Genomic DNA, 27988 nt, shown 5'->3' with positions numbered 1-27988 from the left:
AAAGTTCGGGAGGGGACACGGGGCGGGCAGTGCCTGTCACATGACGAGGCGGGGCAAATCCCATGTGCTCCGCGGCGCCGGGCGAAGCTCCGCCCTCTGCGCCGGTCACGTGGGGGCGACGGCTGCGCCTGCGGAGAAGCGGTGGCCGCCGAGCGGGATCCGTGCGGGGAGCCGGAAATGGTTGTGGACTACGTCTGTGCGGCTGCGTGGGGCTTGGCCGCGCGGACTGAAGGAGACTGAAGGTAAAGCCGCCATGTCCGGGCCCGACCCGGCCCCCCCACCCCCTCCCCCCGCATCCGCCGCCATCCGGGCCCGGACCGGCTACCCTGCGCCGCCGCCCCGGCGCCTTGGCCCCGTGGCCCAAGCCCGGGCCCCGGCCCGCCAGGGCCTGATCCCCGGCCCACGTGTGCCCGGCCTAGCCCGGCCTGGCTGCTGGGTGGGGGTGGGGGAGCGCGGGGCCGGAATATGTGGTCCCCGCGGGCTGGGAGGGCGCCGGGTTCCCCGGCCGCTAAGTGCCACCTCGGTCCGACCCGAGGAGGCCCCGCGGGCGCAGGCCCCGCGGCTCCCGGCCCGCCGCCCCCTCCCCCCTTTGCGGCCCGGCCGCCGGGAAGTGACACGTTGTTCTTTGGCACTGGCCGGCGCTGCGCAGGGAGGGCGCAGGGGAAGGAGGCGGCGGCGGCGGGCAGGGAGGAGCCCCCGGCCCCGCCCGCCCTCCAGGCCGACCCTCACTTGCTTCAAACCGGCTCCTCTTCGGCCGCCGCCCGCCCGGCCTTTTACGGCCCGACTGCCGCCCTTCCTGGCCTCCACTCCTGGGCAGCGGCAGGCCTCGTCTCTGGCCCCGCGCGGGTGCCCCCGCGGTCACCCGCGGCAGGCGTGCCTCGTGTGCCCCCGGGCCAGGCCCCGAACCCGGTGTCCCCGGGTGGGGGGTGGGGACACCACGGCCGAAGCTGCTAGCTCCGTTTGTGATCCGGGAGCCTGGTGCCAGCGAGACCTGGAATTTCCGGTCTGGTTGGTCTTGGGCCCCGCGGAGCCAGGTTGATACCCCTCACCTCCCAACCCCAGGCCCTCGGATGCCCAGAACCTGTAGGCCGCACCGTGGATTTATTCTTAACCGAGGGGGTGAGTGAGGGGCTGTTTGAGCAGGTCAGGGGGGTGGTTGGAGGCGGTGTGGGTTTGACAGGGTGTTGGTGGGGACATAAGCTGGGTCTTTAATGCTCCTTCACCCGCTTGGCGCCTCCGGGGCTCGCTGTGGGCCCCAGCCCTTGCTTCAGCCCTTCCCCCACTCCATTTGCCTTCAGCTTGGGTCCCTTCCCCTTTCTGAGCTCCTCTCTCTCCCAACAGGTGCTGGGGGGACCCTGATGTGGCACCAAATGAAATGAACAAAGCTCCACAGCCCACAGGCCCCCCACCTGCCCCATCCCCTGGACTCCCACAGGTAATTAGGGAGGAATTAGCAGTGACTGGGGTGCAGGTTGGGGAGACCAGGCAGCCGGGTCAGGAACAGGTTCCAGCCTCTGGATTTTCCCACCCCTTTCTGTGTCAGGGCAAAGTGCAGCTTCCTGCTGCCAAATTGAGACAGGGCCCCTGGGCTGTTCCCAGGGGCTGTCATGGGGAGGGTATATGTGGACTCTTGAGGCTCTTGCCACAGATCTGATCCCTTCACCAGCTTGAGTTTCTGCCCCACCTGGGTTTCCCCTCTTGCTGAAATCTGGTCTCCCCCCTTCAGCCAGCGTTTCCCCCGGGGCAGACAGCACCGGTGGTGTTCAGTACGCCTCAAGCGACACAAATGAACACGCCTTCTCAGCCCCGCCAGGTGAGGGGCTGTGGGGAGGGGAGTAGGGGGCATGGGTGGGAGCCACTTAAAGCTTAGGCCAGTTTGGGCCTAGGGTGGAAACTACGGAGGCCCTGTACCTGCCCCAGTTTCCTGACAGTTGCTATGTGTTCTTTCATGGGGCTCTGCACTTCGCACTGTTGATTACTTACGGTGGCTGGCCCCTCGGTTAGTATGTAGTTGGTGGGGATGGCATTACCAGGGGTCCTGGTGCCTTAAGAATTGGGGGCAGTGTTGGGCCCTGCTGCCAACTCTTTGGGCCCTGCTTTCCTATTTCCTCCTTTTACTGGGAGGTTGCCATTGCTCCATTCCCCATCCCTTCCTTCTCTTTGGACTGTGGGAAGATAAACACTCCAGCTGGTTCTTGCCTTTCTCTATTCCATAAATTCTTCCTCACTAAGTGGGAGAGGATTCTTGTCCTGCATCCTTTATTTTTTCCTTCATCTTTTCCCCTCATCACCTTGGGGATAATTCTCTTCTTTCCTGTCCCCATGTGCTCTCAGGGAGGATTCAGGTCTCTGCAGGTAATACCCCTTTGCTAATCCTGGACTCTCTCCTGGTCTCACCGTTACCCTCCACCCTAGTCAGGGGCTAGAGACAGGGGCTGGGGTTCCTTAGGGTGGGGACTTGTTTGCTGTCCAGGTCCTCATTCTGAGGCTGACCAATGCATGTTAGGGGCTAAATCTTGCATAGCGCGTATCTGGGAACTGGGAGACTTGCATGTTAGCGGTTAGCTCTTCAGTACCTTAGGGTGGAGCAGTGCATGCTGGGGATTATGTTGCTGAAAAAGGCTTTACTTAGGCATGATGCATCTGGGTGTTAGGAAGCCTCTGCTGAAGGATAGACTGGAGGAGGTGACATGAGTATGCATGGCAGGGAGGGAGTAAATATGCAGAGTGCAAAGTGTATATCTGAGTTTGGAGGGCACATTGTGAGTACAAGAGGCCACTTAAACCTCGGTTGGTCAGGTGAATCTTGGAAGTGTTGGTCCCCATGCTCCAAAGCCCCTGGCACTTCTCTCCAGACTAGAGACATAGCAGAATGGCCATTTTGCTGTCCACTTCCTCCCCTTCCCAGTGCCAACTGCCTTCCTCCCTCCTGACAGCACTTCTACCCTAGCCGGGCCCAGCCCCCGAGCAGTGCAGCCTCCCGAGTGCAGAGTGCAGCCCCCGCCCGCCCTGGCCCAGCTGCCCATGTCTACCCTGCTGGATCCCAAGTAATGATGATCCCTTCCCAGATCTCCTACCCAGCCTCCCAGGGGGCCTACTACATCCCTGGACAGGTGAGGCTGGAGGCTTGGGGGCTGGAGGCCACACAACCTTGTACCCCAACTCCCACCTTCCTAACCTTGACCCTCCAGTCCCATCTCTTCTCCAGAGGTGGGACTTTCTTCTGGTCATTGCCTAGAGTTGGCTTGTTCTGTCTTGCCGTATATTCTCTTTGTAGTCTGACGCGGTATTCGTAGCTCTGTCAACTCCTCTCCCCTCCTTCTCCCCCTTCCCCTCCACCAGGGGCGTTCCACATATGTTGTCCCGACACAGCAGTATCCTGTGCAGCCGGGAGCCCCAAGCTTCTATCCGGGTGCAAGCCCTACAGAGTTTGGGACCTACGGTAAGCAGGGGAGGGAGTCAGGTGAGAGTGAGTCCCAGGGAGCATCTAAACTCACCTACTAATTGCTAAGACCCTTCGCAGGCTTGTTTCTTGGTCTAGAAATGACAGGGGTAGCAGGGATTGGTTCTTAATATGTAACTGGTGTTGGGGGGTGGTGCGGAGAGGATTTTATACTGTTGCTGAGAGTTGGCGTCCTCCCCACGTCAAGGAATACAGTTCAAGCACTAGTTTGAAGGCCTGTTAGTAAATATTCCCTGTGACACTCGTTCCATGGTTGGGGGGAGCCCATGTAACGTGGATCTGAGAGGTTTCTGTAGCTGTTTTTCATTTATATTCTAGGAAAGGATTAGTCTGTTCTTTATGGCAGTGGTTTCCAAAATTTTTTGACTGTCAGGAAAAATTTTGAGTATGTACTTTTAATGTATGTTTTTGTTTGTTATATGTATGCATAATTTAGACAAATAACACTTAATGTTGCTTGTCAAAAACAAACAAGTGGAGGTTTTGGATGATATTAAAGAATGTATCCTATTTTGGAGACCATTGCTTTAAGGGATTTTTCTCATCCTGGGCCTGGTTCATAATGTTACTTTTTGTTTCCTTGCCCCTTAGCAAAGGGCTGGAGACTGGAATTGGACTCAGGTTGAATGGAACAGGGTTGGCAAATCTTGTTTTTATCATTCCCAGCCAAAGACCTGATTCTGTTTCAGGTTAAGTAGTTGCTGCTCTCTCAGAGTATATGTGTGTGTTTTGCTGGGGGTGGGGTGCATACGTGTTACCTTACGGGGTAGAAGAGGAGCAGACATAGTCCTGGTAGCTGGTGTGTGGTGGGGAAGAAGTGCCTGCCTATAAGGGGTGTGTGTGTCAGTGTTAGGAATTCTTGTAAACGCAGTTCAGACTGGTTCCCCAGCTTTGATAGACACCTCATTCCCTTGGGGAGGAGGGTGGGGCAGGGCGAAGGGCCGGCTGTGGGTGATGAGAGGTTCTCCAGGGGGTGGGAGGTGTTCAAGCAGGCATTTGTATGTGGTTGGGCTCTGACCCTGCCACTGTTCTTCCTTTCCGTGTCCCTCCCGCCCCCCAAGCTGGCGCCTACTACCCAGCCCAGGGTGTGCAGCAATTTCCCACTGGTGTGGCTCCCCCGCCGGTTTTGATGAACCAGCCACCCCAGATTGCTCCCAAGAGGGAGCGGAAGACGGTGAGTAGCAGCAGCGGGCTCTAGGATATCTGGGAAAGGGAGAATCAAGGTCAGGCACGTTGTGGGTCAGGGAGCAGGAAGTTGAGGCAGATCTTCAGCTGAGAGTAGGCAAAGAATGGGGATCTGTGAAGTGCTTAGGTTCTTTGTAAGGTGCTAAGATTTCCATGTAGAAGAAGCTTACTGGAAGATTGGAGTGTCTGGTGGGGAAATGCCTTAGAGACTTGGGTTCTGGGTCTGTAACATCTAAGTTTAGTTTTGGGTTTCTGGTGGCTTGCCTTGGAAATGGTTTGCTTTCTGTGGCCCCACCCCCCAGTCCTGGAAGCTCTTGAGGCCTCCGCCTCTGCTCAGTCCTCAAGCCCTGGGCGTGGTGCCCAGAATAGGGTGCCAGGGCTGGGGAAGCCGCTGAGTCACCCTGGCTCCACCCACTGGATCTGGTCCCTGCCCCCAGAGATCAAGCAGACTAGCCACAAGTGAGCCGGATGGGTGCTAGATGGGGGTCCTGGGCCCCAGGGCATGCAGCCACTTCTTGGGGACTTCTGGTTGGGCAGGCATGAGGGAGGGAGGGGCATTGTGATGTACATGGCTGCTCTGTGAGGTCAAGGGTATCTTAGGGGTGGGGGCCAAGACGAGACTATAAGAGCAGCCGGATGGGTTGACAGCAGAACTCATGGGGTTTCTGACACCCACCTACCTGCTTCCCAGTGAGGGGTGGGGGGTTGGCCTGGAGTCCTAGGAGTGGGGCAGGGTGGAGAGGTGGGTTCCTCCTGCTTCCCACTCATCCTGTAGCTTTTTTTTCCCCAGATCCGAATTCGAGACCCAAACCAAGGAGGGAAGGATATCACGGAGGAGATCATGTCTGGGGCCCGCACTGCCTCCACACCCACCCCTCCCCAGGTACTGTTCTTTGAGTGATGCCCTGGCTGGGATGGCTGTTCTGCCCTGGACTCCTAGGTCCCTGGATCTTTTTCTTCAACTAAGGGATTCATTTCCCTGCTTTCCTGGATTTCTAGGCGGCTAAAGTAGAAATGGCTCTAGTAAAGAAGGGTTGTGGGACTCTTCAGGGCAAACTTGGTAACCCTTTGTGTCCTGCAGACGGGAGGTGGTCTGGAGCCTCAGGCTAATGGGGAGACACCCCAGGTTGCTGTTGTTGTCCGGCCAGGTAAGTAAGCAGGTGGGGCAGAGCCTTTATGGGGAAAAGGAGTGTGATCATTTAAAATGCCAAGGAAATGGAGTGACTTGAATTGGGTGCCAGAGAAGAATGACTTAGGTGTCAGGTAGTCGGATTTTAGGGTAGATTGGATTTTGAGTGAGAATGGAAAAGACCTAGGTGGGAGAAGACTGGTGTGTGTGTGTAGGGGGCTGTTAGGTTGGGAATGCTTGGCTGGGAGGACGAAGAGCAATAGCAGTGAAGGACTTGCCTCTAACTACTCGTTCTTCCTATGGTGCAGATGACCGGTCGCAGGGAGCAGTCATTGGGGAGCGGCCAGGGCTGCCTGGCCCAGAGCACAGCCCTTCAGAATCCCAGCCTTCATCACCTTCTCCGACCCCATCACCACCCCCAGTCTTGGAACCGGGGTCTGAGCCTAATCTCACAGTCCTCCCTATTCCTGGGGACACTATGACAACGGGGATGATACAAACATCTGTAGAAGAATCAACCCCCATGCCCTCTGAAACTGGGGAGCCATATTGCCTCTCTCCAGAACCCACTCCCCTCGCTGAACCCATACTGGAAGTAGAAGTGACACTCAGCAAACCAGTTCCAGAATCTGAGTTCTCTTCCAGTCCTCTCCAGGTTCCCACCCCCCTGGCATCTCACAAGGTGGAAATTCTTCCTGAGCCTAATGGCACGGTCCTGTCTGAGAATTTGGAACCAGAGTTGGAGTCGAGCCTGGAGCTTGCCCCTCTCCCTCCCCCGGCTTGTCCCTCTGAATCCCCCATGCTCATTGCTCCAACTGCCCAACCTGAGGAACTGCTCAACGGAGCCCCCTCGCCACCAGCTGTGGACTTAAGCCCAGTCAGTGAACCAGAGGAGCAGGCCAAGGAGGCTACAGCATTGGTGGCTCCCCCCACCATCCTTTCTGCCACTTCAGCTGTGGCTCCTCCAGCTGCTTCCCCTGCTCAAGAGGAGGACATGGAGGAAGAGGAAGAAGAGGAAGAGGAAGGAGAAGCTGAGGGTGAGAAGGGAGGCGAGGAACCGCTCCCCCTAGAGAGCACCCCTGTCCCAGCCCACCTGTCCCAGAATTTGGAGGTGGCATCAGTCACCCAAGGTAAGGTGTGGCTGGATGGTAGAGGTGGGGCATGCTGGGTGTGGTTCTTTTTCTTCATTGATGACCTCTCGTGCCATTGTGTCTGGGTCATAGAAGCCCTGTAATGGAACTTTTAAGGGTTAGATTAAGGAATTCTAAGTCAAGAGAGGGTGTGATGAAAAAAGGGAATATTGTACCATGGCTACTTTTTATTTTTCCCAGGGGTTGGGGGTACTCCTTAAGTTATTCTCACTCCTCCCCCCCACCCCCAAATAGTGGCAGTATCTGTGCCAAAGAGGAGACGGAAAATTAAGGAGCTCAATAAGAAGGAGGCTGTAGGAGACCTTCTAGATGCCTTCAAGGAGGTAAGGGAGCAGAAAGCGGAGGGAGAAGGGCAAAGTTTGGGTATGGAACAGTGGTCACGCTGCAACCAAAACGGAATGTCCAATGGTTACAGGTGAACCCAGGAGTATCAGAGGTAGAAAATCAGCCTCCTGTAGGCAACAATCCCAGCCCAGAGCCTGAGGGCAGCAGTGTGCCCCCGCGACCTGAGGAAGCAGACGAGACCTGGGACTCAAAGGAAGACAAGATTCAAAATGCTGAGAACATCCAGCCGGGGGAACAGAAGTATGAATATAAGTCAGGTATGCAGAAGGAAGGGTTGAGAAGGGTTGAGTATGCTTATCAGGGCCCCAGGAGAAAGCAGTGTGATTGGTTCATCCTGTTTTCCTTGCAGATCAGTGGAAGCCTCTAAACCTTGAGGAGAAAAAGCGTTATGACCGTGAGTTCCTGCTTGGCTTTCAGTTCATCTTTGCCAGTATGCAGAAGCCGGAGGGATTGCCCCATATCAGTGATGTGGTGTTGGATAAGGTTGGTGGGCTTAAGGGAGAGGGTAAGTTTGGGCAGGCTGGCTGGCTGGGGAGGAGCCAGAGGTCTTGAAAGAGTGGTCAGTAGCTAGCCCTAGCCTGTTTCTCATACCTTCCCTGTCCTTTTTGCAGGCCAATAAAACACCATTGCGGCCACTGGATCCCAGTAGACTTCAAGGCATAAATTGTGGCCCAGACTTCACTCCGTCCTTTGCCAACCTTGGCCGACCAGCCCTTAGCAGCCGTGGGCCCCCGAGGGGTGGGCCAGGTGGGGAGCTGCCCCGAGGGCCGGTGAGTGGGACTGGCAAGGGGAGTTGGGGGTGTTGGCTTCCTGTATCTCATTGTGGGGGTGGGGAGAAGTCTGCCCTGGAGATGTGTGGTAGTGGTAGTAGGTTGTGCTGACTAGTTCCGTGGCTTCTCTTGTCCCTGCTCCTTGCTTAGCAGGCTGGTCTGGGACCCCGGCGATCTCAGCAGGGCCCCCGAAAGGAACCACGCAAGATCATTGCCACGGTGTCAATGACCGAAGATATAAAGCTGAACAAAGCAGAGAAGGCCTGGAAACCCAGTAGCAAGCGGACAGTGGCTGAGAAGGACCGAGGGGAGGAGGACGCTGATGGCAGCAAAACCCAGGTACCTGCGAGTCGTGGTTTGGTCTCCGTTCCTTCTTTGCAAGGTCTGCCCTCTGAGCCAGCCTTGCCCTCTCATCACTAGTATCTACTTTCTCCATCCCTCCTAGCAGCCCCTGTTCTTCTGAAAACTTCACTGGATTCTTTGTCTTCTCTGTTCCCTCTCCCCTCCAGGACCTGTTCCGCAGGGTGCGCTCCATCCTGAATAAGCTGACACCCCAGATGTTCCAGCAGCTGATGAAGCAGGTGACGCAGCTAGCCATCGACACCGAGGAACGCCTCAAAGGGGTCATTGACCTCATCTTCGAGAAGGCCATTTCAGAACCCAACTTCTCTGTGGCCTATGCCAACATGTGCCGCTGCCTCATGGCGGTTAGTTTCCACTGTTTTCTAAACCTTGTGGTTTAGCTTCCCACTTCTCTTCCTAAGACTCTGAGTCCAGCTTCTTGGTTCTCCTCTATCCTGTGCTGTTGGTGGCAGAGCCAGGGCCAGAGGTCTTCCTGGGTCAGGTAGTTGAAGACTTTTGGAGGGTTTTCCCTGCCCTGGACTGGTCTGAATGTGGCGTTCTCTTTGACATACAGCTGAAAGTGCCCACTACAGAAAAGCCAACAGTGACTGTGAACTTCCGAAAACTGTTGTTAAATCGATGTCAGAAGGAGTTTGAAAAAGACAAAGATGATGATGAGGTTTTTGAGAAGAAGCAAAAGGAGATGGATGAAGCTGCTACGGTGAGAGAGACTCCATTCCCAGTTCCCCTGCTCACCCGGGTGCTGCTCACTGCAGAAGTGGGGGTGGGGATATTGGCGTTTTGGGGGTTTCTCTGCCTTAGGACGTGAGTGCTTGCTGCTAGGTTTAGGAATCTAGATAGTGGAAGAGAGAACAGATTTAGCTGAGTGGCTGGCTGTCTTTCTGATGTGATCCCTGTCCCATGACTGGCAGGCAGAGGAACGGGGACGCCTGAAGGAAGAGCTGGAAGAGGCTCGAGACATAGCCCGGCGGCGCTCTTTAGGGAATATCAAGTTTATCGGGGAGTTGTTCAAGCTGAAGATGTTAACAGAGGCAATCATGCACGACTGTGTGGTTAAACTACTTAAGAACCATGATGAAGAGTCCCTCGAATGCCTTTGCCGTCTGCTTACCACCATTGGCAAAGACCTGGACTTTGAAAAGGCCAAGGTAGGGGGTCCTGGGGTATGGGAGAGGACAGGCTGAAGCGCGTGGGGTCTGTGGTCCACTGACAGACACCCTTCCCAGCTGTTGTGTCTGAGTGGCACTGTGTGCCACTGAGTACAGTGGCGGAGCTGAAGGCCTGAGGAGGGGCATGGCCTGTAGTTGGAGGTGAAGTTTTAGAAGTTCCTGACCTTGATCCCTTTGCTTCTTGTTAGCCCCGAATGGATCAATATTTCAACCAGATGGAAAAAATCATTAAGGAAAAGAAGACTTCATCCCGAATCCGCTTTATGCTGCAAGACGTGCTGGATCTGCGACGGGTGTGTGTCCCCTCTTTCCCACTGTTTGCTGCCTCTGACCCCACAGTCCCAGTTCCTGACACTTTTGTCTGGCCCTGTCTGATGTAATTACCTTGTGACCGGCCTGTCCCCACAGAGCAATTGGGTGCCGCGTCGAGGGGACCAGGGTCCCAAGACGATTGACCAAATCCACAAGGAAGCTGAGCTGGAGGAGCATCGGGAGCACATAAAAGTGCAGCAGTTAATGGCCAAGGGCAGCGACAAGCGTCGGGGTGGCCCTCCAGGCCCACCCATCAGTGAGTTTGAGGCTGGGACTGAGGATGGACAATGTGAGGGGTTGTGCTTTCCACTGATGACTTCTTGTTAGTGCCACGTGTCTGGGCCACTGAGACCCCATGATGGAACTGAGGATCTGAGGAATGGAGGCTGGGGGCAGCCCTCGGGAACAGGGTTCTTGGGACTTACTCACCATTCCAGTATGCTTTCCTTTTTGTTCCAGGCCGTGGCCTTCCACTTGTGGATGATGGTGGCTGGAACACAGTGCCCATCAGCAAGGGCAGCCGCCCTATTGACACCTCACGACTCACTAAGATCACGAAGGTAGGGGTGTGTGTGTTGGAAGGGCTGATGTCAGTGATGGGAGGATAAAGAGGGGTCAGATGGGCCTTAAGCACAGGTTTGGATCTTAATCCCCTCACTTGTCTGAGGTGGGGAAGGTGACAGCTCAATTTTCCCCCTTAGACTAGCTGGTTAGATTGCTAGAGACGGGACTGCCAACTCTAGGGGGTGTATTCACATTGGTCTGGATCAGTGGTCAGCACCCTGACATGCACGCCAATCCAGCCATTCCCTCCTTCTATACAGCCCACAAGCTAAGAATGAGAGTTTTCTACATTGTTTAGTGGTTGAAAAGAATCAAAAAGTGAATGATACTTTGTGATGAGGAATTATATAAAGTTTAAATTTCAATGTGCATAGTTTTATTGGAACATAACCACACTCTTCCCTTTTAAATATTGTCTGTGACTGCTCTTGTGGTACAGCGGCAGAGTTGAGTAGTTCAAACTGCCTGGTCTGTAGTGAATGTTTACTGTCTGGCTCTTTACTGGGAAAGTTTGCATGGCCCCTGGTCTGGGCCCCTTACGGCTGTGTGTGGTGAGGGCTGGCGTGGGCTTTGGCTGGATCAGACCTGTGACTCTCACTCCCTTTCCTTCCTCAGCCTGGCTCCATTGATTCTAACAACCAGCTGTTTGCACCTGGAGGGCGATTGAGCTGGGGCAAGGGAAGCAGTGGAGGCTCAGGAGCCAAGCCCTCCGATGCAGGTATGGAGGCCACTGTAAAGAGCTGGGTGGTTAGGAATCAGCTCTCCTGAGGGCAGCGTCTTCTCTGTATCGGGGGCTTTCATTACAGAGTGGTTAGTTAGGTAATACAGGCAGCGTGTACTTGGCACTAGGGGCTGAACTACTCTAGTGTCAGGACTAGGACCAAGTGTCCTAAACTGGCGAGTAGGAGATAGGATGTACTGAAATAGGATTTTTTTTTTTTTTAAAGGCATCCTCTTTTTTTTTTTTTAATTAATTAATTAATTAAATTTATTTTTGGCTGTGTTGGGTCTTCGTTTCTGTGCGAGGGCTTTCTCTAGTTGTGGCAAGTGGGGGCCACTCTTCATCGCGGTGCGTGGGCCTCTCACTATCGCGGCCTCTCTTGTTGTGGAGCACAGGCTGCAGATGCGCAGGCTCAGTAGTTGTGGCTCACGGGCCCAGTTGCTCCGCTGCATGTGGGATCTTCCCAGACCAGGGCTCGAACCCGTGTCCCCTGCATTGGCAGGCAGATTCTCAACCACTGCGCCACCAGGGAAGCCCCGGAAATAGGTTTTAATCTGGGTTTTCTCCTTCCCCAGCATCAGAAGCTGCTCGTCCAGCTACTAGTACCTTGAATCGCTTCTCAGCCCTTCAACAAGCAGTACCTACAGAAAGCACAGATAACAGACGTGTGATACAGAGGTGAGGTTTCCTCGATGTCTTTGTTTTCACACTTGGAGTACTGTTTGGGTTTTGACTGCTGCCATAGGAATCCTTACACCTGTAATGCTCAGAGCTCCTGGCTGAGATTGGGGCATATACCTGATGCCAAGAACAAGGCCTGACAGTTGCTCAGCATGTTGGATAGTTAAACAAGAGTGCCTGTGGGCAGTACAGGTGAGAGTCGATGTGCCTGTCTTTCTTCCAGGAGTAGCTTGAGCCGGGAACGAGGTGAGAAAGCTGGGGACCGGGGAGACCGCCTAGAGCGGAGTGAACGGGGAGGTGACCGTGGTGACCGGCTTGATCGTGCACGGACACCCGCCACCAAGCGGAGCTTCAGCAAGGAAGTGGAGGATCGGAGTAGAGAGCGGCCCTCTCAGCCTGAGGGACTGCGCAAGGCAGCTAGCCTCACGGAGGATCGGGACCGCGGGCGGGATGCTGGTAAGGGTCTGGGGGGTGGGGAAGGGAAGGGTGTGGGCTGGTTTGGGACTAGCTAGTACCCAGACAGTGTCTTCAGGGCTCCAGACCCTGTTTGCTAGGAAGACTGGAACTGAAGAATCTCTGATCTGTTTTTCTTCGCTCAGTGAAGCGAGAAGCCGCCCTGCCCCCTGTGAGTCCCCCAAGGGCTGCGCTCTCTGAAGAGGAGCTGGAGAAGAAATCCAGGGCCATCATTGAGGAATACCTCCATCTCAATGACATGAAGGTAAGCAGTGGGAGCGGAGCGGTCTGAGTGACGGCAGGGTGGGCGGGAAGGGGCCTGTGCCGACAGGCATGGGTGTAGGGTCTGGGCCAGACAGTGACTGCTCTCTCTTCTGTGTGCTGCGCCCCTGCAGGAGGCGGTTCAGTGCGTGCAGGAGCTGGCCTCGCCCTCGCTGCTCTTCATCTTTGTGCGGCACGGCATCGAGTCCACACTGGAGCGCAGCGCCATTGCCCGTGAGCACATGGGGCAACTGCTGCACCAGCTGCTCTGTGCTGGGCACCTCTCCACTGCCCAGTACTACCAAGGGTATGACTGACTTGGTGGGCCCCCCACTTTTACATACCCACAAATTTCCCTCCTTTGTAGGACCCGTGGAACCTTAGCTAAGAATGTAGGCTCCTCAGCCATCCTGGGCAACATAACTTTTGGCAGGGTTGGGGGTGAGCCATCTAAGGAGAAGAAGATGGCTTTAGCTTGAGATAATTGCCCCATGTTTAGGAAATGTTCCTGAAGGGCTCCACATTTGATCCTTTAGCCGTGCCTTTGTTGCCCCAGCAGGAGGGTAGGAGTGCAGCTTGTCTCTCCTAGATGACTTTGAATTCTCTTTGCAGGCTATATGAAATCCTGGAATTGGCTGAAGACATGGAAATTGACATCCCTCATGTGTGGCTCTACCTAGCAGAACTGGTAACGCCCATTCTGCATGAAGGTGGGGTGCCCATGGGGGAGCTGTTCAGGTTAGTCCCCTGTGGTGGAAGTCAGGGGAGGTAAAGACAGGAAGAAGAGGGAAGAGGGAGGAGAGGTGTGGCAACTTAGACGCCTGGATTTAGGGAGGGATGGGATAGTGTGTTGAGAGGGTGTGGAAGGCTGTCAACACTGGATTTTTCTCTTGTAGGGAGATTACAAAACCTCTGAGACCCCTGGGCAAAGCTGCTTCCCTGTTGCTGGAGATCCTGGGGCTCCTATGCAAAAGCATGGTGAGTGAGAGAGCCTTTCAGAGGTAGTGTATTGAGAACTTCTCTTCCCACCATGTGGTTTTGCGTGTTGGCAGTGACCCTGAAGCCTCATGGTCCTTTGGTGGGATGGTAGTGCTGTGTGGGTACCTGGGAGAGGAAATGTTGAGGCTGGCACTCTCCCTCAGACCAGTGCCTGTTGTAGGTTCTGGCCAAGGCTGGAGGAGAATGAGAATCTAAGGCCCTAGGCCCTTGATTGATTCACTCATTCATTCAACTAGCATCTTTTAGAACATTTACCATATACTAGGCACTGGGAACACAGCAGTGAATAAAAACACAGTTAGGAAACAAGTTGGAAAAGAAAGAAGAAATGACAGCTTAATGAAGACAACAGTGTGGAGTAAAGTGTGAAATAAAATAGCTGAAATGGAGTGCTTTAAGTACTGTGAAGTTGCAAAGGGGTGTCTATTTGGTAACATTCACGATGGAAACCGCTTTGTTAAAATTAATTTTGATTAGCAAGGAGAAAGGTGAAATGATGAGAAAGGCAAGTTGGGTGTGGTACTTAGTGGTGGTGAGATGTTGGGAAGTGTAGTTTTTTAAGAGTTCAGTATCTGGAACTTAGAGGAGTAAGTCTTTGAATCGAGAGGAATTGTTCTTTCAGCATCATATTACTTGTTTTAGGTAGAAATATGTACCAGGATGGTTTCTGAGAAATTTAAAATAATAATTTAAAAGAAAAAGCATATGGAATTATATATGTATTTCATTGACTCTAAGGTGCCATAGATTCTACAACATCTTATCTATGCACTGCTGAGAAAGAAAAGACATGGTCATATTTTTGAAATGTGGTAATATGCCAACTGTGAGACACCTCAGTTTTAGTGGTGTTAAAATGGGCATTTTTAAAATCCATGAAGTACAGTAATTTTGTCAAGGGTTGATGGCGTCATCCTGAATATCTGTTATTGTAAAACAGTGATGGCTTCAGAATCTCTTGCCCCTTACAGAAAATGAACTCAAACTGCCGTTTACATGAAGATTTCTGATTTGTGTTGGATTGGGGGTGGGGACTTAACGTCTGCTTCTAAAATTTTCTGGATTTGGGAACCAAATAAGCATACTTGTTAGACGTTTTTCTCTCCCATAAGCATTTGTTACTTGCAATAATGAAAAACTAAGCTATATTTTAAAAAACGTAGATGAGTGTAGAAGGCTAGGATGAGATATTTGGATTTGGTTGTTTACCTTTTGTGGTCCAGTAATTCTTTGAGAATCCTGTGACAGCTAATTGACATTTTCCTAGAGGTCTCAGGCCATCCCCCAGGTCTCATAGCACGGTGGTGGGTGAGTTCTTGTGACTTAGGGTGGTTATTTGACTGATGTTTGTGCCCGTTACTAGACCGTAGGCGTGGAAGCACTGTTCCCATTCAGTACCTCTGTAGCATCCTGAGCTGCTAGCAGGCACCTAGTGGGCTTTCAGTATGCATTTATTGGATGACATTTGTGGAGCTGTTAGCTTCTTGGAGAGAAAGAGAGTTGCTAAGTTGGTCTTATGTTTTCCAGGGTCCCAAGAAGGTCGGGACGCTGTGGCGAGAGGCTGGACTCAGCTGGAAGGAATTTTTACCTGAAGGCCAGGATGTCAGTGCCTTTGTCACTGCGCAGGTTTGCAGCTGGACTTAAGTTAACTCTAGCAGTTGGGGTCAGCCAGTCCTTTCCTCTTCCCTCATCTCATGTGACATGTTTACCTCCCAACTGTGGGCCTTTTTGCTTGCAGAAGGTGGAGTATACCTTGGGAGAGGAGTCAGAAGCCCCTGGCCAGAGGTTGCTGTCCTCTGAGGAGCTGAGCAAGCAGCTGGAGAAGCTGCTGAAGGAGGGCAGCAGTAACCAGCGGGTGTTTGACTGGATAGAGGTATATTTCTCCTGGATATTGGGGGAGAGAGAGAAAGGAGAAGGTAGTGCAGGTGAGGGCAGCAAGAATGGAGCCTTCCAGGCATAATACAGAACTTAATGGGCCATTTGTCTTTCTTCTGCACAGGCCAACGTGAATGAGCAGCAGGTAGCATCCAACACATTAGTTCGAGCTCTCATGACAACGGTCTGCTATTCTGCAATTATCTGTAAGAGGAGCCAGGGAGTTGGTGGGGCAAGGGTGGGCACAACAGATATGGAGGGAGGGAGGTTTTGGTCTTGGTCTCCAGTTCTGAACCAGGCTGAGGGTGCATTATTCCACTTATCCCTGTCTTCCTCTCTGTAGTTGAGACTCCTCTCCGAGTGGATGTTGCGGTGCTGAAAGCGCGAGCGAAACTGCTACAGAAGTACCTGTGTGACGAGCAGAAGGAGCTGCAGGCGCTCTATGCCCTCCAGGCCCTTGTAGTGACCTTAGAACAGCCCCCCAGTAAGAGCCAGGCCACAGGGATGGGTGGGCTGGAGGAACTACCAGATAGTAGGGGCAGTTGTGGAAAGGGTCTCAATCCAGGAGAAGTGGGTGGTCACTGGAGAGCAAAATATCCTGATGGTTTGAGTCCTTTCCCCTGCAACAAACATTTGTTTGTTTTCTTACCTACAAGTGCAAGACTCGGCCTTGAAGGTTAATTGACTACCTGTTTTGTGCCTAGCCAACTGTTAGATGCCAGGAGTGCAGAGGTGATAAATGGTAACGTTTTCCAAGTATCCTGTGCTCCCTCTGCCTGGTACAGGGCTGAGCTGCTTTTCTTTGCCTCAGTTAATCCTCACAACTATTGTTTAGGGTAGATGGTGTTCCCCCCTTTTCCATATTGGGAGACTGAGGCTTAGGTTAACATGCTTGAGGTTAATAATGCATTTAGCAAACAGGTATGTGCCAGGACATTGGGATATTAGAAGTGATTAAGTCAAGCATAGTTCCCATGTTGGCCATGGAGTCAAGATGAATGTTGGAAAATGGGTCCTGCAAGGGTACTCTCTGGGAGAATTTACCTAGTCAGAGAGTGAGTGGGAATTGACACATGGGAGTTAAATGACAAATGGGAGGGGGAGACTTGACAAGAAGGAACTGTGTGTTAAGGGAAGCCCTGAGGTAGAAAACATGACGCAAGGTAAAAACTGTTGAAGGAATATCAGTGTGGGAGAGCACAGCAACCAGGTGTACGTGAGGCAAGTTGGGTGGAGAGATGGATGTGGCCAGGTCATGCAGGGCTATGTAAGCCACGGGATGAGTTTTGGGCTTTAATCTTAAGGACAGGAAAAGCCCTTTATGGGATTTTAAGCAAGGATTTTAAACATTCTTTTTTAGTTTTTAGATCATCCTGGCCATTAGTGGGAAGAGTGGTTTGGAGTGGGGTGAATGTGAATGTGGCCGGATCAGCAGATCAGGGGTGTGTTGGTAGTGACTCAACCTCACTGGTGGCAGTGGGGATGGGAGAGGAGTGGGCAGATTCAAGACACACACTGGCCTGGGGGGCGGGTGATGAGAGATTGGAAGTCATATATGACTCCCAGGATAGTTTCAGCAGGTGAGGTGATAGTGGGGGGTGCCATTCACTGGGCGGTAGGGAACACTGGGTCAAGTTGAGTTTGGTCATGTTGAGTTTGTGGTCCTGGTGGGGGCGATCAGAGATGTCAGTCAGGTAGACAGCTGGGTATCTGATTTCATTTGGAGAGGAAGAGGTGAGGGCTGGAGGCCCATCTCTTGAACTGCTGGCACAGGGCAACACATGTGCAAGTCACAAGAGGGTATAAGATTGCCCAAGGGATACAGCCTTGAGGAGATAGAGGTCCCACAGGTAGGGACCAAAGGAGGATAAGACCCTATGGACGAAGGACAGAGTGATTTTAGGAGAGGAAAGTGGTCAGTAATGCTAGATGTGCCCGGATTCCATAGGAGCAGATCTGAAAATTAGGGCCTCTGGAGTGTGAAAACATGGAGGCCACCCTGGCAGAAACAATATTTGGTACAGCAGGGGGCAGGATCTGGATTGGAAAGGACAGAGTAATACCTGAATCAGGAGGAAAAGAAAACAAAGTGCAGACAAAAATCTTTGAATTCAACTAATCTCTTGTCAAAAGACAGATCTTTTTGGCTGTAAAGAGATAGCAGTTGTAAAGGAGGCCTTTTGTGTTTAGATGGGAGAAACTTGGGCTTGAAAATACAGGGCAGAGTGGGTAATTGATTGTATAGGGTCCCCGGGATGGGTGTGCATGGGATTTGGAGAACAAGCTTGGGATAAATGATCTGTTGCTGCCATTGCTGTGGGATGGGTGTGGGAAGCTGTCCGTAGGCAGCGGTTGTGGATCTGAGGGTGTGCATGCCCTGAGGAACATCCTGGTTTGCAGCTTCTCTTAGATGGCTCAGTCAGTGTTTCACTCAGGCCTGGACTCTAGGTCCTATGCTTTATTCAGAAGAAATGTATTTACTACTCAGCCTCCCTTTTCTTTAAGAATGTATTGTTTTCTTTGGACAGACTGGCAGTGCAGTGTGGGGAATGGAATGGATTACGTTCAGGGATTGTACAAGTGCTTTGGAAGGCTGACGGGTAGCTAGGGGTGAGGGAGAAGGAAGATCAAAACAGAGGGTGCTTGAGTTGAGCCTAAAGGAATTCACTAGGTAGGTGATAAAAGATTACAAGAAAGAATGTTCCTGGCAAAGGTTACATCACACGTAAAAGTGACAAGGCCACAGAGGGGGTGTATATGTTCAGGAGGTGTATATGTTCAGGAGGTGTGTGGAAAGTAAGAGAAAATTGGGGTTAAGGGTTTGTCAGAATCTAATGGGGGCCAGTGAATGTTCCAGGTTATACCCTTGACTTTTGTGGGAGACACTGTGATTCCTCAAATTCAGGAATACCAATTCTGCAGTGTTCCCCATTAAATATATCATGAATGGAGAAGTTTGAAGCTGCTGAGGTGAGGCTGGGCAGGTTTCTAAGTTTTGGCCAAGTGACTCACTCTTGCGCATCAGTCTCTTAGATCATGAGATAAGCATCCCGTCAGAGACCTAGTCACTCTGGAATGGCCAGACACACAAATGTCAGCACGGTGGGTCAGGGCCTTGTCTCAGCAGTGGAGCTTAGGGGAGGGATCCCTGGGAGGGGGGATGGAGTGATTGTGGGCAGCGTGCCTGTAACTGCTGTCCTGCCTGCTTGCAGACCTGCTTCGGATGTTCTTTGATGCGCTGTACGATGAGGACGTGGTGAAGGAGGACGCCTTCTATAGTTGGGAGAGTAGCAAGGACCCCGCTGAACAGCAGGGCAAGGGTGTGGCCCTTAAATCTGTCACAGCTTTCTTCAAGTGGCTTCGTGAGGCGGAGGAGGAGGAGTCTGACCACAACTGAGGGCGGGTGGGGCCGGGGACTTGGAGCCCCATGGACACTCGGATGGCCAAGCCAGCCGCCCGGACTGCAGTGGGGGGGGGGGCGGCAGCAGCGGCGGCGGCAGTGGGTGCCTGTAGTGCGATGTTGTCTGAGCTAATAAAGTGGCTGAAGAGGCAGGATGGCTTGGGGCTGCGTGGGGCCCCCCTCCAGGATGCTGCCAGGTGTCCCTCTCCTCCCCCTGGGACACAGAGATATATTATATATAAAGTCTTGAAATTTGGTGTGTCTTGGGGGGGGGCACAACCGCCTGCCCCTGGTCCTTTTTTATTTTCTGAAAAATCACTCTTGGGACTGCCGTCCTCGCTGCTGGGGGCATACGCCCCAGCCCCTGCACCACCCCTGCTGCTGCCTGGGCAGGGGGAAGGGGGGGCACGGTGCCTGTAATTATTAAACATGAATTCAATTAAGCTCACTGCCTCTCTGCTTTATGGCCTGCTCACTCTGGAGAAGGGGTCTGGGTAGGTGGGCAGCCTTCTTTACAGAGCTGGCACTGTAGCACTGTTCCCTGTAACTTGGCACCCCTCTCGCCTCTTCCCCTGTCCATGATCCGGAGGGCTAGGGAGTCTCTTTCCTGGAGGGTTGGCCCTCAGAGTGGACATGGTAAGGCTCACTGTTGATTAGGAGGGGAGAAGGGCAACACAGCTGTGGGGTACTTCATAGAACACACTTGCCTGTCTCGGCTGCTACCAGAATGTGATGCGGACTCCTGTGTGTGAAGGCCCTGGGTTTCAGGCTGTCTATAGCTGAAACCCATGGCTTCAAGGTCTCATCTTGAAAAGATGAGAACCCTGGACACAATGAGGTTTTCTGTCCCCATGCAGTATGACCGGTAGCACGGGCCCAGTGAGTCTTCGTGCCCCCTCCCTTCGGTCCCCACCCCTCCTGCCTTCAGGTCACTCCGCAGTCGGGTCTGTGAGCAGAGGACGAGCTTTTCTCGCCGGACTCGGCCCCAGACCCCCTCTGTGTGGCTGTGACGTCCGCTTTGCCCCGCCCGCTTTGGGTGGTGACGCGGGGTGGCCACACCCCCGAGCTTACGTCACCAGCCCGGTTCCCTCTCCCGGGAGCGTTGGCGGACGCGCGGCTCCCACCCCCTCCCCTCTCACGGGCTCTCCCCTCCCCGGTGGCGGCCGCGGCCCGACCCTCTGCAAGGCGATGGCCCGGGCCCCGAGCGCGGGCTAGCGTGCCTGGGTGCCCGGCCATGGGCTGTATCGGCTCTCGGAGCCCGGCGGGTCAGGGTAAGAGGCGGAGGCCGGGCCGGTGTTGGGGAGTCGGGCTGCGGCTGCCCGGTGTGCGGGCCGCGGGGGGGTGGGGGCCTTGAGGAGGGGGCTGGTGTTGGGAGAGGGAGGAGCCTGCGCTGGGGAGGCGGGCCCGGCAAGAGGAGGGAGCGGGCCGAGCCGGGAGGGGGCTAAGCCGACTCGGGCTCGCTCCTAAAGGCCTGCTGCCTGCCTCTGGGCTTTGCTGGGTGGACTCGTGGTCTTTCCGCCTGCCTCCCCACCGCTGAGGGTGGCAGGAGGCGCACAGCCTAGAGAGGGGCTGGTCAACCCTCTCCAGCCCGTGGCGACTGGCCTTGCACGCCCACTCACGATCACCCCCCTCAGCCTACATCTCTCCTCTCACTGTCCTGGGAGTGGCCCTGTGCTGGGAACCTGCCTCTCCGAGCTGTGTCCCAACCCCCTTCAGGAGATAGTCTGGAAACGCTGGCCATGCTCCCTACCACGGAGTTTTTGACTAAACTTATTACCCGCTTTAGAGTCTGCAGGTTGATGAAGCGGACCGCGGCCCCATTTGGGGGCACCTGTGAGCACCTGATCACCTCTCACCTCTTAAAACTGTTTTAGTTCCCTTACCCCACTCCCAACGAAAACAAAAGTCATCCTACCCTGTGGAGGGAAACAGGAGCCCAAGGGAGGCTATCAGGGCATCCTTCCCACAACTGCTGATCCCTGCTTGGGCCTTGGTTCCCACAGATGGTGGTGCACACTGTGGCCTGGCCTTAGTTCTAGTGTCTGAGGTGGGCCAGCCTACTTAACTCCAGTGTCATGGATTTCCCCATGCCTAAGACCAGGCAGGAACTTGTGACATTGAGGGCTGGGTTTGGAATGGGTGGGTCCTGGGCTTTCAGGGCAGGCGGTCAGTCACACAGGCCTTAGTATGTGTGGTACTTGAGGTTCTTTGGAGCTAAGACTCTAGCTGAGATTTGTACTTTACTTGGGTTCCCATGAGGAATTCTGGGATTTGTAGTCCTAAATTAATCTCATGACTTTTGAAGCTGAGAAGCAGCAGGCTGCTCTGATTCCTCTGGCCCTGCTAAGGCTTGGAGTTCAGGAAGTCATCCCTCCTTTAGTCAGGAGAGTTTGGCTGACCTCATGACTAGACTCAAGAGCCCTGATTAGGTACCAGCTGGCGGCCAGGGATGGCCTGTAACCTTGTGTCTTCCTTCTGGTTGGTAGCATTTCTGGGGACCACCAGCTGGCTGAGGCTCAGGGACAGAGACGGCTGCTCCAGCTAAAGGTCAGTTGTTATGTACATTGCCTGTTGGCACTGTCTAGGGGATGAGCCTCATCTCCCTGAGCTCCAGAGAGCTCAGCTGGGCCCTGGCGCTCCCACCTCCTCAAAGCCATGAGGCAGAAGTGTTCTCCTTATGTGACTAGGCACAGGTTCCAAGTGGGGAGGGGACTGGCTCAGCATCCGGAGCCAAAATAGGAATAGAACTGGGAGCTGAGCCTGGAGCAGTTCTGGGCTTTTGGTTCTCTGCATCAACACAGCCAGCATGCCTATGATTTCTGTGCTGGGCAAAATGTTTCTGTGGCAGCGTGAAGGGCCTGGAGGACGATGGACTTGTCAGACAAGTCGCAGAGGTGAGATCAGGGACGCAGATGTGATTTGGGAGGTGATGGAAAGCTCTGGAGTAGGATGCTTATGTGGCAAGAGGAAAATTACTCTGGCTTAGATTTTGGGAACCAGGCTGAAATAGGAGCAACCAAGTTGGGGCCAGACAGGGCATTAGGAAAAAGCCTTAGGGGACTGGGGCGAAAGTCAGAAAAAATCACGGGTTTGTCAGAAAAGAAGAGTAAAGGGCTGCGCACAAGCTGTGGCTGGCGAGAGGAAGGAACCAGAGCAAGCCTGTAAAGGGTCCAAGTTGTTGTTGTTGGTGGTGGTGGTGGTGGTGATGGTGGTGGAAGACTGTGGTGTGCTTTCCAAGAGGAATGGGTAGGCTGAGAAACCTGAGAAGATTCCGAATTTATCAAAGTTTAGGTTTCATACCTAGGGCTTTGATGGCACGATATATCTTGAGGAGGATGGTGGGGAGTGGCTGCCACAAAACGGCCCCGGAGGCCTGAAGTTCAGGGCTGTGGGATGGGGGCTTTCAGACTTGCGGAGCGCTCCAGGTGGATGCTTATATTCTGGGAGGTGGGGGAGGTGGTATGGAGAAATGGAACGGCAGCCCCGGATGAAAATGGGCATCTCGGCAGAAGTGGGAGCCCCGCTGAAAAGCCTTCCCCCCACCCCTCAGTGGCCTCGGATCCGGCGTGGGCTGTGGAGTGGATCGAACTTCCTCGGGGCCTCTCTCTATCTTCCTTGGGATCTGCTCGGACCCTCCGAGGCTGGAGCCGGTCCTCCCGCCCTTCCTCAGTGGACAGCCAGGACTTGCCAGAGGTGCTGGGCCCCTGGTGTTGGTAGTGGGGAGGGGGCCCACATCCACGTGAAGGGGATCTGTGTGCCCCACCCCCGCTTCGCCAGCCTACTCCTGGCTCCCTTTTCCTGCGAGCGAGCGGAGGCGCTATCCGGCCGGCGGGGCCCCAAGGCCGCCCCCGTGCCGGTCTGCTCTGCTTGGCGCTGTGCCAGCGGGCGGGCTCGCTTGCGCCTTGGGCCCTGACGTCAGCGCATCCCGGGCCGTATCCCTGGAGACCCTGTTGCATGGTGATGGGTTGCCAGGGAGACATACACCTTTTCTCTGGGCCTGGGCCGCAGCTGCGCGAGCGCAGGCAAGGATGGCGGTGGCTGGGGGGAGTGATGGGAGGGAGGGGGGCGAGCCAGGAAACACCCACCAGGTGCTCCTCCCCCCAGGCCCGGCCAGAAGCTGCCGGCACCACCCTGGGGGCCCTGTCAGCCAGGTACTGAAGGGGAGGGACAGGGTGGGCCTGAGGTCAAGGGGCAGGTGGAGTCCCTCTTCTGAGGGGTGGGAACGAAAAGGAGGAGAGCTAGGCAATGCCGAGGAGGGGGCGTGTGCCTCTGACTTCATTCATTCATTGAGGGAAACGTTTTCCCGGGCTGCCAAGGAGTGCTGAGCCAGGGGTAGGGTGGAGGTAGGAACCCAGGTGAATCAGACTCAGGCTTTGCCATCCCAAGATCCCTCAGGAGAGATGCAAGGGCATCGCTGAGGTGGGGCTGCAGGCATCCAAGAGGACAGAGAGAGAAACTGGACTGAAAACATAATGGGAGGTGGCACTTGAGGGTCAGGCCTTAAATGGTAGGGAGCATTTTGTCAGGCAAGGACGGCATTCTTCGCCCAGGGGAAAGCTGCGTTCCTTTGCCTGGAGGGCAGGTGGGGAAGTGGACTTTTACTGGGCAGAGGAGATCAGTGGTGGATTCCAAGCAGGCCTGGAAGGAGGCCAGGGCCTCACGGAGTGGGTTCCTTCAGTGCCTGACTGTGAAGCTTGCACTTCACTGGGCCTTGGAGGAGTCCAGGAAAGATTTTAAATAGGGACATATTGTGACCAGTTGCACTCCAGGAAAATTATTTGTTTACATTTATACTTTGCCTCATTCATTCAGCCTATGTATTTTGAGAGATTACTGTGTACCAGGCGCTGTGTTAAACACAAGGGTGCAGCAGTGACCAAGAGAGACCAAATTCCTCAAAGAGCTAAAGATCAGCAAGAAATAAGGAAACACAGGAAATAGACCATAATGACACACACGGGGTATGTTGATTGAGGATGGTGACTTGTTACAGACTACAGAGGGAGGATGGACTACTGGTAGGGTGGCCAGGAAGGCTCTCTGAGGGAGTAATATTTCAGCCAAGACCCCAAAGATGAGAAAGAGCCAGACAGTCATGGGAAGGGGGGAGGGGAACACTTACATACACAACATTCTGGGCTGAGAAAACAGCGTGTTCCAAGTCTCAGCGTGAGTCGGAACTTAGGGGACCACCACTTGTGCTAATCTGGGCAAGGGGCACTGAGGGCTTCCTCTCAGTGGCAGTGGGAGTGGAAAGGTTGAGGGTAGTATAAGAGACAGTTTGGCGATGGAATCGTTAGGTCTTAACAACAGATACGGGTAAGCAAGGCCTGGGGGAGAGCTGAGGTTTGGAGCCAGGCTGAATGGGCGAATGGTGGGGTGATGCAAAGTCAGGAAGTCTGGAAGCAGGGCCAGATATGGGGAGAAGGTGTTGGGCTTGGTTTTGGTCATGCTGAGTTTGTGGCCCTTGTAGGCTCTAGAAACAGCTAGAATGGGGGTCAGAAGACTGAGAGGAGGAGAGGGGCAAGGGGGAAGAGGACCTGAAGGAAGTCCCTCTTCCCATACCCTTGTCCCCTCCTCTTTGCTCTTCTCAAAGGCCCCACTCCGTTTACTTGCCAACCTGCTTCCCTCCCCTCTGCAAGCTGGGACGGTGGAGGGTTAGCGGCAGTTCTGCTTCTTTGGGCCTGCCGGAGTCTCTGTTGCTCCCTGGGAGGACACAGTTTGCTGATCCTGGCTTCTTACCCTCTTACATATCCCAGCAGCCACTGGGACATCTGAGATGCTCTGGCGTCTCTTCTCAGCTCCCACATCCGCTTGATGCCTTGGGTGGAGTATGGGCATCTGGGGGACACTGCTGTCAGAGGGGCACTCACCCTCTGATGCTGTCACCCAAGGTGAATGTTGGAGACACAGTCGCGATGCTGCCCAAGTCCCGAAGAGCCCTAACTATCCAGGAGATCGCTGCGCTGGCCAGATCCTCCCTGCATGGTATGCACCCCTTCCCGTGCCTCTGGCCATTTGGTCCTTTCTTTGCCCTTTTGCACATGCCCTTGGGGACTGTATCCTGTGAGCTCTTGCTGGGATCTCCCTTTTCCTGTCTTTCTCAGATGAATCCCAGCCCCCTCCTCTCACGCAAGGGCACATGTGGACCCTACCACTTCCCTCCCAGATGCTCCCTGGTCTTTCCCCTTACCAGCTTTCCTCACTCTGCCCCACCTTCAGGTATTTCCCAGGTAGTGAAGGACCACGTGACCAAGCCCACTGCCATGGCCCAGGGCCGAGTGGCTCACCTCATTGAGTGGAAGGGCTGGAGCAAGCCAAGTGACTCGCCCGCTGCCCTAGAATCAGCCTTTTCCTCCTACTCAGACCTCAGTGAGGGTGAACAAGAGGCTCGCTTTGCAGCAGGTGGGTTTATCGTAGGGATGCTCGTGTGCCTCTCCTTGGGCCTGATGTGGGGGTTGGAGTCTTTCTACACCCCTGTGTCTACCCTCTCCTGTGTCCAAGCTGAGTCCTAGTCTTAGTTCATCCTCTCTGCTAAACGAATTCTGTGTCCTTCCTCTCAGGAGTGGCCGAGCAGTTCGCCATTGCAGAAGCCAAGCTCCGGGCATGGTCATCAGTGGATGGTGAGGACTCCACCGATGAATCCTATGATGAGGACTTTGCTGGGGGAACTGACTCAGGTGAGGGGACATCCCATTGCTCGTGCTGCCAGCTGGGGTGGAACTGCCTGATGGGCCTTGTGATTCAGAGCTCGGCCTTTGTTTTGGAAGGGGAGATCCGGAATGTCCTCAAGCTGTGGAAGGGGAGAGGGGAGGGACAGACTCTGTCCAGGCCGTCCTTGACATTCAAGGGGTAGGAGGGCTATCTACGTTTGTGGGTGGGCAGTCAGCAGTTGGAAATGGAGTGGTTCCTTTTCCACAGGTGCTGAGCCTTCTCTGCCTGTCTGTGCAGTTGGGCTTTGCAGTCCTGAAAAAAAAAAAAAAAGGTCCAGAGACCTCACTGATACGTTCCCTGCAGCTGCTGTCTGAGAGGGTCCGCTTCCGGCTGGCTGTGGCAGCGCGGAGGAGCCGCAGTGCAGCAGCGCGGCTCCTCACAGGGCCGGGGCCCCAGGCAAACAGGAAGGCTTGCTGGGCCTGGACTGCCCCCAGGGCCGCTGGCTCCAGCTCAGCATCCTTGCCTTCCAGCCAAGGCCTGCCTGTGGACCTTTCTCTGGGCCAGGGCGTGCAGAGGGGGCCCTGCGGGGGACCGTGCAGCTGTGCAGAGGCCCTCCTTTCATCTTCCATTCTCTGAACCACATGGCTGACTTTCTCTGTAGCTTCTGGGCTCAAACCTCACAGGCCACCTTCCCCCCCCCCCCCACCTCTTTGCCTTTGAAGATTGCCTCCACCCGCCCCGACCCCTCCAGCTAATTAACAAGTTCTCCAAGGTGGGCAATACATTAGAGCAGATTGGAGACTGCTGCTGTGGTCCAGAGGGGACTGATTTGGATGCCTGAACCACAAGCGTTTTTGTTTAATTGAGTTCCAGGCCTGCTTTGACTCCTGGTATAATGATAATAACTAACATTTATCCAAGGCCACTGCTAGCCTATGTGGAATCTTTGTGCAAATTAGGAAAAGGCATGTCTTTATCTGGTGGGCACAAACCCATGCTAGGGCATGTTGCTTGGTGGGTAGAGTGAGGGCTGAAATTCAGCCCTCACTCACTGCCTTGGACAGGCTCCCCTTGTGCAGTGAACAACCTGCACCATGTATGGTATCCCTGTATATTTTGTTTCATACGGTGTACTAGAGTCTGTTGTTCTCTCAAGAACCCTGTAAGTGTATAACCCCCAATTCACCATTAAGGGAATCGAGGCACTGAGAGGTTCAGTGACTTGCTCCAAGTTACTCAGCTCCTGTGAGGGTGGAGCTGGGAGGGTGCGGCTTCCATCCCAGGTTGGCCAATTGAAGTGGGGCTAGCAGGGCTGTCTTCTTTCTCTCCCCCTGCAGACACGGCTGGGCAGCTGCCCCTGGGGCCCCACCTCCAGGACCTCTTCACCGGCCACCGATTCTCCCGGCCTATGCGCCAGGGCTCCGTGGAACCCGAGAGCGACTGCTCGCAGACCGTGTCCCCAGAGACCCTGTGCTCTAGTCTGTGCAGCCTGGAGGACGGGTTGTTGGGCTCCCCGGCCCGCCTGGCTTCCCAGCTGCTGGGCGACGAGCTGCTCCTCGCCAAACTGCCCCACAGCCGGGAAAGTGCCTTCCGCAGCCTGGGCCCATTGGAGGCCCAGGACTCGCTCTACAGCTCGCCCCTCACAGAGTCCTGCCTTTCTCCCGCTGAGGAGGAGCCAGCCCCCTGCAAGGACTGCCAGCCGCTCTGCCTGCCGCCAGCGAGCAGCTGGGAACGGCAGCGGCAAGCCTCTGACGTAGCTTCTTCTGGGGTGGTGTCCTTAGACGAGGATGAGGTGGAGCCAGAGGAACAGTGACCCACATCATGCCCGATGGTGGCATGTGTCCCCTGGCCGCTGCTGGGGGCAGAGCCTCTGTGCCCAAGCACGGGCGAGGCTTCCAGCAGAGCTCCAAAGCCTGGAGGGCTCCTGGGAGCACTCACTCCTCCATTGTGTGTTTGCATGAAAGTGTTCAGAGGAGGCAGGGGCCAGGCTGGGGGCGCATGTCCTGCCCCCACTCCTGGGGTTTGCCGGGGGTTGCCCGGGGCCCCTGGGGCATGGCTACAGCTGTGGCAGACAGTGATGTTCATGTTCTTAAATCAAAACCACCACGTGCACATTTCCCCCTCGGGTGATGTGAACCCCTATGGGGGCAGCTGTGACTGGGCTGTGTGGGGTGGAGCGGGAGGGAGCCCTGCCTCCCCGCCCCCTCCCCCTGCCTCTCCTCTGCTTCTCTCCTCAACGTGTAGTGCTTGACAGAACTGCCCCCGCCCGGGGTGGGGGGCTGGCTCTGGCCCTCCTGGAGCCTCTGGATTGAGCTGTCCCCCCAAGGGCCCCTCGCCCAGCTGGGCTCGTGCTGTGCTTCACCTGTCCATCGTCTCTAAATCTTCTTTTTCCTAAAGAGGGGTCTTGGTCTATTCTTTCAGTCGGATCTTCTCTGGGAGGCCCTGGAATGATGAAAGCCTGTACTCTCGGCCCTTTCCCTGGCCCCCCTGGCG

At 54.6% G+C, this 27988-nt stretch overlaps 2 protein-coding genes across 13 annotated transcripts; both read left to right on the top strand.

The window, feature by feature from the left end:
* Positions 1-86: 86 nt before the first annotated feature.
* On the top strand, positions 87-19284 carry EIF4G1 (eukaryotic translation initiation factor 4 gamma 1). 8 transcript variants are annotated; one of them, XM_082393842.1, is made up of 33 exons: positions 87-242; positions 1063-1119; positions 1342-1435; positions 1727-1813; positions 2937-3113; positions 3343-3442; positions 4525-4637; positions 5439-5531; positions 5730-5796; positions 6086-6907; positions 7163-7251; positions 7344-7530; positions 7623-7756; positions 7885-8043; positions 8197-8382; positions 8553-8750; positions 8960-9106; positions 9318-9554; positions 9764-9868; positions 9984-10143; positions 10347-10447; positions 11067-11169; positions 11748-11850; positions 12077-12309; positions 12453-12571; positions 12702-12874; positions 13180-13305; positions 13464-13545; positions 15094-15192; positions 15305-15439; positions 15566-15647; positions 15785-15925; positions 18654-19284. In XM_082393842.1, exons 3-33 carry the CDS (start codon positions 1376-1378, stop codon positions 18836-18838), a joined length of 4803 nt encoding a protein of 1600 aa, XP_082249968.1. In that variant the 5' UTR covers positions 87-242; positions 1063-1119; positions 1342-1375; the 3' UTR covers positions 18839-19284. The 8 variants fall into 8 exon arrangements, with proteins under 8 accessions (XP_082249968.1, XP_082249967.1, XP_082249971.1 ...); XM_082393841.1 differs by having other exon boundaries at positions 8194-8382; XM_082393845.1 differs by lacking the exon at positions 18654-19284 and adding an exon at positions 16098-16158 and having other exon boundaries at positions 8194-8382.
* Positions 19285-19397: 113 nt separating this feature from the next.
* Positions 19398-27891, top strand: FAM131A (family with sequence similarity 131 member A). Of its 5 annotated transcripts, none has more exons than XM_082394166.1 (6): positions 19398-20112; positions 22392-22534; positions 24736-24829; positions 25064-25246; positions 25405-25521; positions 26833-27891. In XM_082394166.1, the coding sequence occupies exons 1-6, from the start codon at positions 20076-20078 to the stop codon at positions 27306-27308; spliced, it is 1050 nt and encodes a 349-aa protein (XP_082250292.1). In that variant the 5' UTR covers positions 19398-20075; the 3' UTR covers positions 27309-27891. The 5 variants fall into 5 exon arrangements, with proteins under 5 accessions (XP_082250292.1, XP_082250293.1, XP_082250291.1 ...); XM_082394165.1 differs by lacking the exon at positions 19398-20112 and adding an exon at positions 21415-21735; XM_082394167.1 differs by lacking the exon at positions 22392-22534.
* Positions 27892-27988: the final 97 nt, after the last annotated feature.

This window comes from Balaenoptera borealis (assembly GCF_965194805.1).
Source record: "Balaenoptera borealis genome assembly, chromosome: 5".
Classification (NCBI taxonomy): domain Eukaryota; kingdom Metazoa; phylum Chordata; class Mammalia; order Artiodactyla; family Balaenopteridae; genus Balaenoptera; species Balaenoptera borealis.
Note: the sequence above shows the minus strand (reverse complement) of the source record. Positions and strands in the feature narration are given on the sequence as shown.

What these genes read in the sequence shown, in the direction of transcription:
- EIF4G1 (XM_082393841.1), top strand. Translation starts at nt 1,376, where the DNA reads ATGAACAAAGCTCCACAGCCCACAGGCCCCCCACCTGCCCCATCCCCT. An exon ending in CCACACCCACCCCTCCCCAG is followed by an intron (nt 5,532 to 5,729) that starts GTACTGTTCTTT and finishes TGTGTCCTGCAG; the next exon opens with ACGGGAGGTGGTCTGGAGCC. An exon ending in ACTGCCCAGTACTACCAAGG is followed by an intron (nt 12,875 to 13,179) that starts GTATGACTGACT and finishes TTCTCTTTGCAG; the next exon opens with GCTATATGAAATCCTGGAAT.
- FAM131A (XM_082394164.1), top strand. Translation starts at nt 22,235, where the DNA reads ATGGGGGCTTTCAGACTTGCGGAGCGCTCCAGGTGGATGCTTATATTC. An exon ending in ACAGCCAGGACTTGCCAGAG is followed by an intron (nt 22,535 to 24,735) that starts GTGCTGGGCCCC and finishes CTGTCACCCAAG; the next exon opens with GTGAATGTTGGAGACACAGT. An exon ending in AGAGGCTCGCTTTGCAGCAG is followed by an intron (nt 25,247 to 25,404) that starts GTGGGTTTATCG and finishes CCTTCCTCTCAG; the next exon opens with GAGTGGCCGAGCAGTTCGCC.